The 17,587-nt window shown below is 36.2% G+C and overlaps 2 protein-coding genes across 2 annotated transcripts; both read right to left on the bottom strand.

The window, feature by feature from the left end:
* Nucleotides 1-269: 269 nt before the first annotated feature.
* LOC122838679 (chloride channel CLIC-like protein 1) lies at nucleotides 270-6,198 on the bottom strand. Its single transcript, XM_044129497.1, has 7 exons — nucleotides 6,136-6,198; nucleotides 3,747-3,887; nucleotides 3,614-3,655; nucleotides 3,477-3,486; nucleotides 2,755-2,852; nucleotides 1,820-1,966; nucleotides 270-1,713 (listed from the first exon to the last, which is right to left on the bottom strand). Exons 1-7 carry the CDS (start codon nucleotides 6,166-6,168, stop codon nucleotides 1,588-1,590), a joined length of 597 nt encoding a protein of 198 aa, XP_043985432.1. The 5' UTR covers nucleotides 6,169-6,198; the 3' UTR covers nucleotides 270-1,587.
* A 3,951-nt stretch (nucleotides 6,199-10,149) lies between these two features.
* LOC122838678 (chloride channel CLIC-like protein 1) lies at nucleotides 10,150-15,629 on the bottom strand. Its single transcript, XM_044129496.1, has 10 exons — nucleotides 15,227-15,629; nucleotides 15,023-15,130; nucleotides 14,501-14,611; nucleotides 14,098-14,319; nucleotides 13,666-13,806; nucleotides 13,479-13,578; nucleotides 13,300-13,397; nucleotides 12,590-12,736; nucleotides 11,883-12,497; nucleotides 10,150-10,868 (listed from the first exon to the last, which is right to left on the bottom strand). Exons 1-10 carry the CDS (start codon nucleotides 15,365-15,367, stop codon nucleotides 10,764-10,766), a joined length of 1,788 nt encoding a protein of 595 aa, XP_043985431.1. The 5' UTR covers nucleotides 15,368-15,629; the 3' UTR covers nucleotides 10,150-10,763.
* Nucleotides 15,630-17,587: the final 1,958 nt, after the last annotated feature.

The following is a 17,587-nucleotide window of genomic DNA, read 5'->3' as shown; positions in this document are numbered from 1 at the left end:
ACTCTAAATAGAAAAATGGAAAGTAAAACAAATCTTTTGCTGTGTTTTTTTTTATTCCAGAGGCATTACATGTAATTTCTCTGGTTTCTATTTTATTTTGAAAAGCTAACATTTTATGTAATGCGGTCAGTATTTCAACATCTTTTTATCATAAACGGGAAGTGTAACACCAACCGTGCAAAAATGCAAACAGTAAAAAGAAATATTACAGAACTTGAGGTGTTTTAAAGTTTTCAGTGACAGGCACACACAGATGACTGGATCTGGGTCTGTAATAACTTTATTACATGGTTGACTAGTGCTTGGCAACAGTGTCTAATTGCATATTTGTTTAAATGTCTTACAGTATAAGTCTACACAAAAACAAAGCCCATTTTACAAAGAAAGATACAATGTCTGACCAAACATGAAAATCCTTTTAAGCAGAAGTAGAGGCAGGCAGATTTTTAAGAACAAGTAAAGCAAGAGCCGATTTACCCAACACCTGCCGCAGCAGTCGATATGAGCTGAAAATCCATGATTTTAAGAATCTAAGTAAAAATATTGCACTCATTCATATTGTCTGCACTCTTTTTATATTTTATAATAGGAAAAAAAATATTTAAAAAATATTAAAACAGACATTCTAAAATAACTTGTGTAAATATTTCAAGTTGTATGTGTTTAATGCAAGAAAGAAACTTAAATTATCAGACTAAACCAAGTATTTGGTTATTGCACATTCAAGTTTCATGAATCTATCTTGTAGTTTTGTGAATCTGGACCCAGCACCATGATTATAGGAAATAGATAAAATATTTAAGCAAAGTGTAAAAAAAAAAAAGTCTGAACTAAATCAGTTTAAGAGAGAATCAATGGAAACAAAGTCCTCCTGATACAATCAGCTCTTCCTTAATGCAGCCACAGTGCTGCAGACCAGACAACAAATTGCTCAGTATTGGTTCAGCTTAATTTGAATCCAATTGTTCTCATTTAATGCTTTTTGAAGTGAACAGCCAACACTGATTATAAATACCAATTTTATTTAGCTTTCAGCTATAAGTACAGGTAACCCATTGGATCCGATCATATCTTCTAAGCAGAAACATTTTCAGTGTGAATCTGTGGGATCCAGACACACTTTCTACTGCATGGACAGATTTTCAAAAATGAGTCCCATTTTTCCACATTCTGAGACATCACAACATTACAGTGTTAAATTGTGCTTTCATAATCTTAGAGTGATTTAGCTGAATAATTATTAGAACTAACTCACCTGTACGCCAAAGGTGCAGGTGCTGCACTGTCTCCACAAGGCTCATCATGAGAACCTTTCTTCTCTGCTTTTATCTTTTTATTCTTTGCCTGTGAATAATCTAATTTAGGTTGATTGCCTTTTGCTTGGTCTGTTGGAGTCACAGTACTCCGCCTGACCTCCTACCGCATCTCCTGCTGGTCTTCAAAGCCGGACTTAATAGAGATATTATTCCTCTCATCAGTGTTTACCTGGCCCCCCTCAGCTTCAGGAACCCCCTCAGTTTGTGGATGGTCAGCACTTGTCAGAATCTGTATATTGGTCTCTCTTCCTTGGTGCTGTTGGGTGACATTCTAATCTATCCTGACATTGTCATTTTGGAGTTGGTTAAGTGCTTGTGCACCCTGGTTTCTATCCAACCAGGGTAGAAAATGTCTGACTTGATGGAAAACTGCTGGCAGTCCTACCACAAGAGCTCCCTGTCAGTCCAAGACATAAAGGTGGAAAACAAAGTCAGACTTAAATACCAGTGTAGAGACATACTGTGGATGAATTTATTAGCATGTCATCATGACAGATCTTTACCAAACTTAATATGGCAATAATGATGAGAACTGGTATCCAAAGGATAAATGGTAGATCTTTGAAGAGTGCTTGAAAGAAACCACCCATCCCTTCTCCTAAGGCCCTCAGTGGCTCTATGATGAAGGTGGTCAATGTGTACACAAATGCCTAAGAAAGGAAAAAGAAGGATGTCATGTTGCAACTTTCTGTTCATAAGGTATACATTTGTTTTCTGACTATGAATCAGGACTATCTGTGTGATTATAGCTAAGTAAGTTGATGAGGAAAGTTTTAAACTGCGATGAGGAACATGTGAGTTTTCATGACTATATTTCAGTATATATATTTATTTCATATTGAGGAATCATGCAATATCTTTTGAGACCTCATGCAACCTTCTGTTTACGAAAAGGAAAATAGACTAACAAATAATTATTACCCTTTAGAATAAAAATCTAAACAAAATTCATGTTGTGCATATAAAAAAATTTAAGAGCAGTCAAAATTACTGAAGAGTATAGGAAAACATAAAAGGGGGACAAAACATTCGCCAAAAAGTCACCATGGCAACACTCGATACGGACAAAGGAAGCAATTTTGTTTTCCCCATGCAGCACCACAACAGCGACTCCTTGTGGTCACCGTTGGTTACGATATGATCTTTAAAATGTTAACTCCCAAATTCAACAGTAAATAACAAATGTTGGATATTTAGAGGCTTTTTGAATAATTAGGGCTAAACATTTTATGTGCTTTTATGGATGCCTGAATTATAAATGCATTTAAGGCTCATTCTAACCTTACCTTGGCACAAAAAGACACTTGATAAATGTTGTCTTTGCAGGAAAAAACATCTAATGTTGCTTTTAACATCAACAGAAAATGATTTCAGACCAAGCAACCTACAAATCCAACATGGGACTAGCCTTTCATTAAACAGCAGCAGAGTGGTTTACCTTGATTGCCGGTACCTCGATAAAGGGGTCAATTAGGATGATCTTTAGGTATTCCTCACAAGGGTCACTTTGAAAAGTCCAACTGGTTCTGTACCATTCTGAAAATAAAAAATGCACTTACAAATGACCATATGGATTACAGTTACCGATAAAAGCTTTACATATTCTCTGTGCAATTTTCTACGCTTTCTGTACAATTACAAATGCCTCAAAAGGAAAAAAAAAATTATACAAAATTGACAGAGTGTAAATTAAATCATGAAATATAAACATAGGCCAAAAATACTTAGACATCAGTCATTGTGCTTTCTATTCTTACTATCTATAGCTTCAAAAATAAGCAATTTAATATCTTATTTAGTAGGTTGTAAAATTTCTGAATATGAACATTTTGGTTGGGAGCTTCTATAGTATTTATAGCAGCTAATATAGTTATTTGATACTTGAAGTTCTACCACCAATTGCAAGCTAGTTCAGTATTGATTCTTTTTACAGTAAAGAAATGCACTGTATGCATTTAGTCACCTCAATGTGTGAAAATATACTAATCAAGCTTGAGTTACTGGGTCTTGGTCAATGAGTCTATAGGATAGTCCGGCTCTCATCTTATGTGTTTTAGGTGTGAAACAAAACCGTATTTAATCTTCACAAGTAATAAATGAGAGTAATGGAGTCTCATTCTTTAAAGATTGAGTGCTTCCATGTAAATCAAGATTTATTACCTTTATATTTTTCCCTGACTTGACCAAATAACTAATTAAATAAAAAAAATCTGTTTATTCTTAGTTCTTCCTGGCTTACCTTGAAGATGACCAAACCAGCTAAGATTCGGTAGTCTCATGCACTCATTATAGAACATTTCCACTTTCATTAATTTGCTCTGGTGTTTTGCATAGGCCTCCTGATCAAACAAAAAACAAAAAGAGAAATGTAAATTGTTATACACTAAATGAGAACAAAACTAAAGAAGAAAATAACAAGTTCCTTTTCACCTTGTACAGATAGAGCCAGTTCCAAAGAATGCTGACAAAGAAGGAGATGGCAAATGTTGCAATGAAACACTTGAACCAGGAAACTCTTAGCCGTGGGATATTTAAGGCAATAAGTACACCAATTATAAAAAAGAACCCAATCTGCAACAGGGAAGAATAAAACTAGTTAAACAGGATTGAAAACTCCTCAATCCTGGAGACGTTTTCAAGACTGAGTAAACTCAACCTTGAGTTTTCTCAGTCTTCAAACAACATCTATTATTTGAATTTCAGGTTCAAATTGCAACAAGTTGGATTTCATACCTTTTTTTCTTTATTAAATTAAATCATCTGAAAATTGCATCTAGGTTTTTCTACGCCTGCCTCTTTGTCTGAATCTATCATTTGACTGATCTGAAACATTTGTGTGTCAAAAAAGCAAAAAACAGATTAACTCTGTGAGAAGCCAAATACTTTTACACATTCATCTACAGCTCTGGAGGACAAAAATACTGAATATTTTTTAATCATTTGTAATTATTTGTTAAAGTAAAAGTGACATTTTCCCCAAATTTGAAATAAAAGGTTATTTTCAGCATTAATGCTTCACCACAATACTAATGCTTAAACTTAAGAATATATTTGATGGAGCAACCTTGATTTTCACCCAGAACTTTTCAATCTTTACATTCTTTCTATTAGTGTTTCAGAATGCTGATTGCACTGGTGATAACCAGTAACTCATTAAGAAGAATCTGGAGTGTTTTGTGAATCTGGACCCAAACGCAGACAAGAGAATCATCAAATTTGCAATTGTCAAAATAAGATGTACAGAGAAACTAAAGAATCTACAAAAAAAATAAAATAATAAAAGTATGGTATGGTATGGAAGACAGCAGCCTAAGGACAATGTAAGGATCTGACAAGGTAGTAAATTAACTGACTGACTTTGAACTGCTGAGGAAATGACTGACACACATGAGACCCAGATGACAATACTGAGAGGTTTTGGTATGTATCCCAAATGTGTAAATTTAAAAGAGCAATTTGAAAAGCAACCACCAGCAGTAGGTTTTGTTGCTGAAGTAGAATATTTATCAAACAGCAATAAAACTAAAAGATGTCAGCTCTCTGTCTGATTTGTAAGACCAGGCTGAAGACTGCAGGAGTCCTTCAGACCATCTTAATACAACTGTTTATGTGGTCATGGCACATTCGGGACAAAAGAACCTTCTACAACCTGTTTCCAAGGACACGGTGGAAATAAGATATGCTCAATGCTAATGTTGCTAATGTTGGTGTTTTAACCCTCACTTCTGGAAGTTTTTGTTTGGCAAGGCCTTCAATCTACAACTCAGGTCTCTGATGACTGGGTAATTATTTAAGAGCATGTGCTGCTAAATAAAGTGATTTATTTTTACTCCCTCCTGGAGTCACATCACAGATCTGTCTATGTCAATAGGGGGACTGTCTACATCAATAACTATTGAGTGAAGATAGACAGTCTGGAAGCTCTGACATAACCTCAGACACACACAGGAGAGGCAGTGGGGTTGTGTGGGGTTTTCATATAAAATTAACTGTTTTAGCTATATGAGATGCTATAATGTTATGATAATGTTATTCTCTCATTAAAAACATACCCATAGTGTTCCTTTGATTCATTCATACATGTTTGAGAAATCTTTGAATCTCCTGTGGCAGCTGCTCAAGGTGTCTAAACATTTGCTCTCATAAAAGCCTATTTACTCTCAGCCCCTCCAGACTAGCAGCAGCAGCGATTAGAAAACACCTGATGGAACTGCGCACCTTCTGAGCTCATTGTACGAGCTACTTCTCAGTCCAACGCTGCTAAGAATGATTGTAAACTGCATAATGGAGGAGCATGACATGCTGAAGGCGGAGTGTCAGAAAGAACAGGAACTTCTTTTAAGGGACAGAGGTCCAATTTCAAGATGTCAGTTTGTGAAGTCAAATTTCTTCAGTTTGATAAATGTGGAATTTCTAACAATTGAAGGTAACATTGATACATGATCACGCTATGAGATGAAACTATGAGCTTAGAAAATACATGCTACAACCTCCTTAAGGTTTTCTCTCACTCTTTTTATTTTTAAGACATTAGATAATCTAAGCCAAAGAGTAGGTTTTTAGTAATAAAGAAAATCTCACCAACCCCAGTAAGCTTGTTTGGGATGAATATCCAGTTAGTGTATGGAATACATCTGGAGTATATCCTACATACATCAGTGACAATCATGTACAATCCAATATCAAAATGCCTAAAAATCAGCTAAAACAAGGATTCCTAGTTTAAATCCATTCAGAAGAAGACTATTTATAAAATATAGTTTAGCAGACAGTATTAAGTTGGGTTAAAATTTAATTTTAAAAGAATGAATAATCTTACTGTTAACATTGGGACAAGATCTACTCCAAACATGTATTCAAAACTGGGGGGAAAATTGTGAGGTTTAAGTTCCACCAGTATGCCACTAAGAGCGTCATCCAAAGCCTCGGGTCTGCAGTCGTCTTCATCATTCATAAACAATTCAATTTCACTTATAGCTGTTCTTGACAGCTTGATTTTGGCATTGTAGTACAAGTCGTTGAAGTCTGTGGGCTGAGAGAGAGATTGAGAAAAGTGCATCAAAGTGAAAATGACTTGTTCTCTTGTTTGGTTCCATAGGTATTCATGAAACAACAAAAAAACCCACTAGGGGTTTAAAATTTGAAAAAGGCAACACTCCAAAACCACAAAATTTCCTGTCTAGTTTCTAGTGCAAATATCTTAGTCTGCTTTTCAGCAAGATACAGGAGCTTGTTTTGAGTTAGTAATTCCTTTATATAGATTAAAAAACATATCATATATATTTTACATTGGCAGATTATTTCACTTGTACCAACATATTTTTCCAACACTATAAATGAAATAATCTGCTAATGGAAAAAATACTTTTTCACAAATTTTAAGAACTTAAAACAAGTTCATATTTCTTGCTGAAAAGTTAATTACAAGTTAGTTTTGTCTCATTTCAAGTGAGTTAAGATATTTGCACTAGAAACTAGACTATAAATACTAGGTAAGATTTTGTGTTTTTGTGAAATGCAATTTGACCCCAGTTTTTTTGCAACACACAAAAAAAACACAACATTGTTGAATGCATAAAATCCTGACTTACCTCACCAGCCCTGTATATTTCCCTCATGAGTCTGCCAAGAAACCTCTTCAACACTAAATCATACCGCAGCTTTGGTTTTGCCATAATCTTCATGAAATAAAAACAAAGTATTTAGAAAACAGAACTTTCTCTGTTCATCTTGGCCACTGTTGTTCTGGGGGCTCCAAAGCTCAATTTTAGGTCTTATTTTGTTTATTTTATATTTATTGCCTCTTGGTCAAGCATTTAATTTGACTGCTATGCAGACGAAGTCCAGATTTATATCCCCCTAAAAATGCTAAACGGTCAAATCTGAATCTGCAGGAATTAAGAGATTGTTTAGCTAAATCATGGATGGACCTGAATTTTCTTCACCTCAATCACAACAAAACTCAAGTCTTATTATTTGATCAAAACATTTTTACTCAAAATCAGGATTAGCTCCATTTTGTCTGTTACAGATCTTTTTGTTTGCTTTGATAGCTGTTTAGAATCAGTCAAAATAAATCCTAGATCAGTTAAATCAAGTTTTTACCACTAGCAAAGGGGAAGTTTTTTGAAGGAATTATCCATACCATTATTACATTGCAATTGGATTATTGTAATTCTTTATATAAAGGTGTGGATAAATCCTTAATACAGTGTCTTCATATGATCCAGAATGCAGAAGCTTGGCTTCTTCCCCCCCCCTTTGAAGCTCCAGGTGCCCTTTTTTGAGTTTAATTTTGGTATCTGAACCAATAAAGTTTGTTGATTTCTCTGAAGCACCAAATGAGTCACACAGATATTCAACATCCATGAACATCAGGAAGTACAGATTTATAAAGTCTAACAGTTTTAGTATTAAAAAAATCTACTAACCTCAGAGAGACTCCACATTTTGTCCTGTCAAATAGAACAAAATAATCTGATTTTAGTCAGACTTCTTTACATCAGGTATGTGTCAGGTGTGTCTTTTCTGACACATATCTACATTAAGATATGCATGAAGAATGCATATCCCACAACGAATGATTTAGCTGAGTTGCTGACACTAATCTGTACCAGTCGTAAAAGGAGGATAATGCAAGTTGTCATTGAATTTATCTCTCCTGTTAAAAAAGTACAGATTTTAGGATTGCAGAGAGGAAATTAAAAAGAAAACTTTATTAGTATTCCAATCCCAGTTCTTTAAATTGTTTGGCACCATACTGAGCATCAAGTCAAAAGTAGTCAGAATGAGTTCATATTTATTAATGGACATTGATTAGAAATGCATGAATAAACTCTTTGGAAACATTGGAATCTATTATCTCTCTAGATCAGCTATTGTTAATGTGTTTGTTCAGATCTAATTAGTTCCTAATGAGTTACAGATGTCTTTTTTACAGACCCAAATTACTCTAAACAAATTTCATATTTGAGCATAAAACATATCAGGATACATGGTTTTTAAAAATACAACAGTTTAGGTTTAAACATAAAACATCTACTAACCTCAGAAGGTTTCCACACACAATCCTGTTGAATAGAACAAAGTGAAAAGATGATCTGAGTCAAGGAGTGGTTTCTCAAACAGCAACTGCGCTTGCTGGCAAACAAAATTGGGAGGGAATATACCTGGCAGTGATGGTGAGGTAGAAACCTTGAATCTACATAAAGACACGTCACCTGAACAAGGTAGCAGAGCCACTCACTCTCAAAACTCCTATGCTCTCAAAATAGGAGGATAATGCAAGTTTGCCAAGTAATTAATTTATCTCATATGCTCAGGAAGGTACAGATTTTAAGTTTGCCAAGGAAATATTAACAATGCTTTGTAACATGATGAGCACAGAGTTAAGCTAATAGCCCCAAAGCAAGAAGGGTTAACATGCAGACTTAGATTCTGGCATAGATTAGAATACATGAATGAATAGTTTGGAAAGTGTGCCAGAGTATGAACTTAGGCATCTTGAAGTTGACTGACAGAAACCAGTTGTTCCAGTATGATTAACTACAACAGCAGAGCAAACAGAATTTCCCTGTTAAGGAAGTATCCTCACTTCTGGATGTTCGCTTTGAGTATCCAAATATAAAAAGTCATATTCTGTGACTGCACTTTAAGATGTCTGAAATAATTTCTTATTACAACTGTGCATGAAACTCTTATCTACACTAGAAAGGCACACAAAACCTAAGGCTCTCCTATTGAATGTGGGTTTTACTTTGCATGTTTCCAAAACTGAGACATTAACCTTGAAGATGGAAAAATGCAGTTCAGATCTGTACATTGTAGATACAGTCCAGCACAACTCCCCCCAACCCCCACCCCAAAAAAAAATATTTGCATCATTCATTTCCTCATACAAATTACTATTTGCACCAGCTCCACTGCACTCCAGATTATTCCTATGGCATTTTTTTGCAAGTCCTGAAGACTGTTAAAAGAACTACAGAGGCCTGACCAAAAGTGACCATTTTCTGGTGTCACAGAGGAAAATGTGTATTCACACATAAGATAGCAAATTGAGCCATTGTTTTTATTTCACCGACACAAACAGGTTTCAGGAAGAGAAAGGAAACAAAACTTAAAACCTGTCTCAGGAAATGGAAACCTAAAGCATTTGTAGAAATGAAAGGATGTAAACCTAATATTGTTTTGCTAATGACACATACCAGCAGGGTAAACGATGGTAGCATAAACTTGTATTTCTTGCTTGTTCAGAGCCTGCATTTCTACAATTGGACCCACGGTGCAACTACTTGTTTTATCTCGTTTTATCCATGTTGATGAAGTCCACGCTTTAACACAGGATTAGTGACTGTCACAGTATGAAAGTGTAACTTGAAGATTAGATTATAGCTGTTATCAGGACATCAAACTGCCTTTGAAAGGTCTCTTAACTTATTAAAAATATAGCCATGTGTTTTGATAAACGGAACACTATTTTCAACAAAAAATATTAGGTGTAGATTACATATAAATATTTCTTTATCTTTTAAATATTTAAAAGTTTCACTTTAAATTCAACCATATGTGTGGAAACCCAACCTCAAGGGGGCCAATATATTTGCCAAAGGTAACGCCCAGAATGGAGTAAACAATGTGAAATTCTGATAAACTATGAAAATGAATAATTATTTATATCCGTTTGTTCTTATACAGCCAAAATTTCAGATTGAATAACATTTTTTATATTGCTCTCAATAATTACATCTGTTCCAATTATAAATACAGACTGGAAAATTATTTAATGTTTGTAAACTGTTGAGTTTCTTTCATCCATTTTCCACAACTTAGGTCTTTAAGATTTTTAGTTTTTTTTATGCACTGATTTTTTAAAAATAAAACTCACCTTTCATTTCCCTCCACATAGTTTTTCTTAATCAAATTCTAATGCAAACATTTATTCTTTCTTCAAAATATTCCACGTGATACTTTTAATCAGTAAAAGCAGCTCAGTACAATATCACCATTTGAGCCTCCAAATGCAATACACATCCAAAAATATTCATTTTATTTGCATAACGACATGGTACATCCATTAAAAAAACCCATTTATTTGGAAGTTCAATTAAAAATTTAAGTCTGATATTAGTCTTAATTAAACTTTAATTAATTAAGACTAAAAACTGTGATCAATAGTGCAGCTTTGAAAATCCCGTCATCCTGATGGTGTTGAAGAAAGGCTTCTGTTTAACCAAGTGCTTTGGTTTTTTTACCTTAAAAGACAAAGTAAAACCATACAAAGAAACAAGAAGTCTTGCAACAAATATGAGCACAAAGCAGAAAATGAACTATACAGTTGAATAAATATCTACAGTCTACGGTACAACATTTAAAAGCCATTTGCTCTAAGACCAAATGGCACAAGTCACTGATGGGTAAAAAACTTGCTGTTTTGATCAACAGTATTTATTCTGCTGCTGGATTCGTCTCCTGAACAGGAACTCCAACCGTCTCTATTCCTGTCAGTGGGTCTATCAGGTGGGTCTGTTCTTCTCCTGAGGCTCCTGGATCCTGCAGGGAAAAGATTGACATTTAAGTTTTGCACGCAGCTTGTGTATGCATTGGCCTAATGGAGACGATTTTTCTGCTGTGAAAGACGCCACCACTCATCTTTCGATCCTGGTATTCTAGAATTGGAAAACACATCTCTAACTCCATCATCCCCAATGCTGGGATGCCTCAAGGGTGTGTGCTCAGTCCACTGCCATTTATGCTGTTACCATGTTAACTTCCATTCACATAGTCATTAAATTTGCTTGTGATATTATAGTAGTTAAAATTAATCCATCATTCCCATAAAAGAACCAAAGGGAGAAAGTCAAAAAGCTAGAGGGCTGGTGCAGAACACAACAGACTCTCCCATGATTCATCCGAAATGTTGAAATTAGCTCTGATTGATGTAGCCACATCACAAAAATTGCACCATTTTGTCCGTGTGATATGTTGTGTGATTGGTCAAAGGTTTGTGCCCATGTTTTATGCAGAAATGCGCTTGGACAGCAATGCTAATATTTGCTTCAACACACTGAAAAAAATGACCACAACACTGACATTAAATCTCTTCTTCAGTGAAACGCATAACAATCCTGCACTGCATCACTATCGCATGAAACAAACACAACATGGCCAACTCCCCTCCCAAAACATCAACAATATAGAAATAAATATTGGACACTAATATCAAATTTTTATTACGTATCCGACCGATACTGACAAGTTAAAAATGACCAACACCAGATGATCTTAATCCTAATGTGGATTTGCATTTAAAAATAAATCTAAAAACTGATGTCTAAGCACATTCACAAAAATGTCATAACATTTAGCAAGCAGAAATAATCATTTTAAAGTAACAAAAAAAACTTCCAAAAACCCAGATCTTTACCAGTTTATGTTGCAGGTTATTATTCAGCCTCCTGTTGTGCCTGCATGGCACTGCAGCGGTGAAACAAAATTCACACGTGAAAGGAAACTATGATTATCTTCTAATCTGAACTAGTTTGATGCAAATTAAAAACAACTCACCTGAACATCAGTCTGTGAAGGCCGTCTGTCTGCTGGCTGGGGTGGCTCTATTGTAACGTCTCTTCTGAGTTCTTCTTTAGAACCTTTCTGCTTTGTTTGTATCTGTTTCTTCTTTGCTTGTGATGAATTTGATTCAGTTTGTTGGTTTTTTGGTTGGTCTTTTTTAGCAGCAGCATTTTCCTTTGCTACCTCCTCCCGTGTCTCCCGCTGGTCTCCAGACCCCGAGTTAGCAGAAGTGTTCTCCACTTCAAGGCTTTCCTCTTGCTGCTCACCATCTAGTTCATCCTCGCTGAACCGAGGGTCTGCAGCTTTTAGAGTCTCCACACCGATTGGTGCTCTTTCCTCCTTGACCCTGTTGGGTCGTCTGCGGTGGATGTTGTTCCTGTCCAACCTCGCATTATCACCTTGCTGCTGTGGGATGTGCGGTTGAGCAATTGCAAGTGGAGGTGGGTGAGCAGGTGCGTCTCCTCCAGCCAGGTAGTCATGGTTCTCAATCCTGGGAGGAGGCCGCTGGTTATGCTCCAGCCCTGCAGGAGGTGGATCCCTTCGAGGGCGGCGAAAAGGCGCCATGATGCCATGCTGAAAGACTGCATGCACACTTCCATACATGACCACCTGGATGGGAGTCAAACACACCCATCAAAAGATCCATTGCCTTTACCGTTCACCTTGTTTTATTACTAAGTGTAATAAAATTGTGTGCTTACCAAAATAGAAAACATAATAGTGATGAGGACTGGGATCTGAAGGGTAACTGGCAGATCTTTGAGGAGTTCCCTGAGGAACTCACTGATTCCCTGCCCAAAATGCTTCAGCGGCTCTGTGATGAAGGTCGTGATGGTAACTGAAATAGCCTAAAAAATAAAGTATTTAAGGATTACACATTATAATAACGCAAGTTACATAGAACGTGAAAGTTGATGTTTAACAACAAGTAAAACAACAACAGAAAAAAAAACATTTTATGATGAAAATAACTTTCAATTAGTAGCTGGATAAAAGTGTTCAAAGTCAGACATCTATGTCTGCAATTAACTCAAAGCAGAAATATGAAAACACAATTTAGCCAAGTATATATTTAACACAAGAATATTCACCAACATTATTGCATGTTTTTGTTTTCCACTACTATTTAACACTATTTTGTCCTTGTCTGATATTAGGCTTTTTAGGTGATTTCAAGCATTTAAGTGAAACAAAAAAGAAATCTGTCAGGGAAGGAATACGTTTCAACAGCACGATAGATGTAAAGATCTGCTGCACAGGTTCCACATTTTGTGTCACGATTATGCTAATATGGATAACCTTGCAGCATGAGGAAGTTTTTACATAATACTAGACAAATGCTTCAAGCGTTTTAACAGGTCTATTTACTCACTCAACAAACATTAACACATTCATCAACGTGAAAACCTACCTTGGTTGGAGGCACCAGCAGGAGGGGGTTAACCATGAGGACTTCATAGTATTTTTTGCAGGGGTCATCTTGCAGAGTCCAGGTGGTTCTGAACCACTCTGTAGAATAATAATATAATTATTCATGCGACAGGTAAAAGTGCTTTTCTTTTACTGAATTGGGCGAATATTAAGCTGAACCTTTTAGATTATCCCTCCAGTCAATTTTCTTCACTCCGGTGCATTTTTTATTAAAGTTTTCCATCTTTACTATGTCGTTCTGATGCTTAGCAAAAGCAGTCTGAATAAGTAAGAAAAGCACATTATTTCAAAGTTCTGCATGGCAGTTAGATAAAACAGTAAGACACCTGAAAGAGCTCATTTTTACCTGGTACAGATAGAACCAGTTCCAGATAATACTGACAAAGAAGCAAACAGCAAACATCCTCCTGAACTGGACTAACCAGGAGACAGCTGACCATAGCTGGGTGCATATTATGGTTGATATAATGAGAACAAGCATCATGATCTGGAACACAGGGAAAAGAAATAAGAGTCAACATAAATAACTTAACACCTAAAGCTTATAGAAGATACTTAGAAGGTTTTAGCCAGCCTAGCTATTATTATTTAACACTACACTTGGTTAAAACCTCAGTTACAATATAGAAATGTACTTTTGTCACTGGTTAATGTATGTTAAGAAAGGTAAAAAAATTATCTGACTGCAAGCTTGACCTTTGACTTGCTTACAAGATATACAAGGCCAGCTGACCTGTAACCTACTAAAGATATTATGCATGCAAAATAAAATCAATACCTTTAATACTGTATCCAGCTCCACACCAAAGGAGTCTTCAAAACGCCACTTCCAAGCCTCATAATCATGTTGTTTAAAGTCCACCAAAATCTGACTGAGTGCATTGTCCAGAGCTCCCGTTCTCCATCGATCCTCGCCCTCCAGAAGTGACTCAATTTCAGTCATGGCTTGTTTGGACAGCTTGATTTTGGCATCATAGATGACATCCGACGAGTCAGTTGGCTGATGAGATTGAAAAAATAAAGAAAATTTTGTGTTTGTTTTTGTTCAGTGTGTGAATAGACTTCTTGGGTTCATTCATATAAAAAAAAAACACCAAAAGCTACTGTGCTTCACAGTGAATCCAGTTAAAACGGACACCATAATAATGATTTATAACGGCTTGTATTAAATCAGGACCCACCACACTGAGTCTTTGAATTCCCTTCAACAATCTGCTTAGGAACCGTTTGAACACTGGGTTGCAGGTAGGCTGTTGTGACATGAGCGCCATCGTCTTCTTCTGGTCCTCAATCTAAAGCAAAGTAAAACTATATTTTATACAGATGACATTCTGTACAGTTCTACAAACATCACTGTTTTTGGACTGTGTGAGGAAGCTGGAGTACCCAGAGAGAACCCACACATGCACACGCAGAATAACGTCAACACCTTGCATAAAATCGGGATTCAATCCCAGGACCTTCTTGCAAGGCAACAATGCTACGGTTACTGTTTACTAAATTAAATGGTTTACAATTTTTATTCGTGCGTTTACTCTTTCAAAAAATACACAAAAAGTCGTTTGGTATTTAATTCTTTAATATTTGGTATTATGCTTCTTTACACATTTCTGAATCCAGCATACATAACTGCTGCTGTGAGGCTGAAGGGAAGTGAACATTTTACAACAACATTTAAGTGTCTGACTTTTGTGAGCACTGACCTGTCTCTGCAGATTCTCCACCTGGTGATTACAGGCTGTCAGCTCAGGCTGGTTCTGGTCCTGGACGTACTCTCTTCTTTTGGTGACCACATTGGTAAAGGTTGTTGGCTGGGAAGTAACACACCCACAAGCTGAATACGGCGCCAGAACCAGAGACATCACCATATTTTTCACAACACTCAACGAGTCTGTGTATTAACCAACCTCGGGAGTTTTCTTCATCGTTTTGGTGCTAGAATCGTAGTTGAGCATGTCGTAAGGATCGAGCCAGTCGCCGTCTGCCTCCTGACACCGAGCAGACAGTGACAGGTAGCACAGCAGCAGTAAAAGCAGCATTTTGTCCATATGTACAGAGGACCAACTAAACAGCAGCTACAGTCCACCTGAAGACGAACTAAAACAATTATGTCGAGGATACAGCTACAATGACAAAGAGTCTATCGAGACACCAACTTTTGTTCATGTCTTCACTGGAAAACATTACTGCGTTACCGAAAGTAAAAGTTACCGCCACATAAACGCTTCAAGCAGCACAACAAGGAGTAGGAAACGTCCGTTTTCTGCTCCTTTATGAAAACCGGAAGCAGTTTAAGGGATAGTGAAAGGGATTGTGGGAAATGCAGTTTGTCATAAAAAAGATTTGAAACGGATGTCTCTCAAAAAAGTGGAAATAAGAAACCACTGATTGCTTTCTCAGATGTGTTTTTAAAATATAAAGTCAATGGACAAACCATTAAAAGGCTTTTAATTGGTTATATAGTTTATGCAATTAGGGCTCTTAGAGTACATCTAAAACTACAAGGAAGTAAAAAATCTTTTAGGATATCGGATTAGCTCCACCCTCTGCCCTGCATAGGGCCGGGCCAAGCCTCTATAGGGCCCTAAGCGAAATTTGTTTGAGGGGCCCTCTCTTTCTGCTAGCAATGTGGACCGGCTGGAATCAACAGTTAGAATATTAGATCACCTGCAATAAACTTATTGTATCTTTGATAGTGCTGTTTACATTATATCCTATGCATATAAAATATAGGATACATTTATTGGACAGTGGATTTCTGGGCACCAATTTCCTTAATTTTGGGGAATCGTGATTGGCTGATATTTAATTGGCTGACACATGTGAAGCCCATCTTATCCACTGATCTTATTTTTTGTCAGCAAAGATTTAAAAATCAGCCTCTGTCCTCTTCTGCTTTGCAGTGAGAGGTTTGACTGACAGACCGGCCCACCAGGTCATATCTGAACGTTTACAATCATGATATTCTATGATTAAATTAATTTCTCTTAAGCGTAACTCCAAAAGCTAAAAATGTAATTTACACCAGGTGAGTTTTCTCCACTGAGAATGTAGACTGGTACTGGGTTGATTCTGAGCCTTCAAATAATTTTATCAGAAGTTTCACATACCTTATAAAGTTGATGTAAAAAATATTGTTTGTTTTACCCACATAAATGTTCAGCAGCAAAACAACATATCCCCAACTACAGCTTAGAACAGCTCAGTGTTATATTGATGCACCAGCCATGTAGCCAGATGGGAAACTATTTGCTAGACAATGTCAAAAATTGAGAAGTTTTAATTATTCTTAACAAATGTTATCAAACACGCTGTTTTAAAGCTTAAGAACCTCAGAAATATACAGAACCAACAATGACAATCAACTCATTTAAAACTCAGCTTCACACAAAGACCCTAGCATAAATGTTTGGCTATTGAACTGAAAGATAAGTCCTTTTTTGGGACTTATCTTTCAGGGAGGATAAGTCTCCCTGAAAGATAAGTTACTGTTTTGCTAACTTATCTTCTTCCGGAGCTTTGGACCCTTGGATCCGCACTGCACATTGCACAACAGCTCAAATTACCGGCGAAGCATGCCGTACCTACAGCGGCCACCAGGGGCCCCCAAGAGCAATTTTTTGCCCTATACATACATCATCAAATATATATTATTGTAAAAACAAATCACTTCATGATAAAATTGTGTGTTTTTGTTATTATAATGACATAGAAATTGTTACAAACAAAAAAAATCAGCTCCACTGAGTGGGCCCCTTGGTGGTCCTAAGCGGCTGCTTAGCTTGCTTATGCCTTGGGCTAAAAAGCTGCCGGCACTGGCTGTGTACATTTTCATAATATGAAACTAAAGACCTAGATTTATTTTTTTTAAATCAACTTGAATTTGGCTGAATTAGATTATTTCTCAAGAAATAGTAACAATGACAAAAGTTATAAAAAGAAGAATTGGAAAGTAAATATTTTATAGAGCCCCTAACAACTCAACCTCAACTTAAACCATTAAGATATTGAACAGCTCCAACTAAGAGATATGAATCATGCAAGTATACAGTGTAATTTAAACAAACAATTAAAAGTAGTTTAAGTTGTAAACATTTTAGGTGGTGTCTTAAGTCACATACAATAAAGTTTAAAAATAGGAAAAATGACGGAGTATCGGGGTTTATATAAAATTGCTCTTCCTGCTCAAGTACTGAGCTCATTGTGTTTGATGTAGAGTGACACTAAAAAGGATATTTTCCAAAAAAGAATGAGATGCTTGAACCAAA

Source organism: Gambusia affinis, linkage group LG10 (assembly GCF_019740435.1).
Source record: "Gambusia affinis linkage group LG10, SWU_Gaff_1.0, whole genome shotgun sequence".
Taxonomy (NCBI): Eukaryota; Metazoa; Chordata; class Actinopteri; order Cyprinodontiformes; family Poeciliidae; genus Gambusia; species Gambusia affinis.
The sequence above is the reverse complement of the archived record's forward strand: the minus strand, read 5'-3'. Positions and strand labels throughout refer to the sequence as shown.

Excerpts from the sequence above, each read along its gene's own strand:
- LOC122838679 (XM_044129497.1), bottom strand. The coding sequence starts at position 6,168 with ATGTTTGGAGTAGATCTTGTCCCAATGTTAACA. Across the intron at positions 3,656-3,746 it reads ACTGGCTCTATCTGTACAAG|GAGGCCTATGCAAAACACCA; the intron begins GTGAAAAGGAAC and ends TTGTTTGATCAG. Across the intron at positions 1,967-2,754 it reads TCGAGGTACCGGCAATCAAG|GCATTTGTGTACACATTGAC; the intron begins GTAAACCACTCT and ends TTCCTTTCTTAG.
- LOC122838678 (XM_044129496.1), bottom strand. The coding sequence starts at position 15,367 with ATGGACAAAATGCTGCTTTTACTGCTGCTGTGCTACCTGTCACTGTCT. Across the intron at positions 12,498-12,589 it reads CTATTATGTTTTCTATTTTG|GTGGTCATGTATGGAAGTGT; the intron begins GTAAGCACACAA and ends ACTCCCATCCAG. Across the intron at positions 10,869-11,882 it reads CTTCACAGACTGATGTTCAG|GATCCAGGAGCCTCAGGAGA; the intron begins GTGAGTTGTTTT and ends TTTTCCCTGCAG.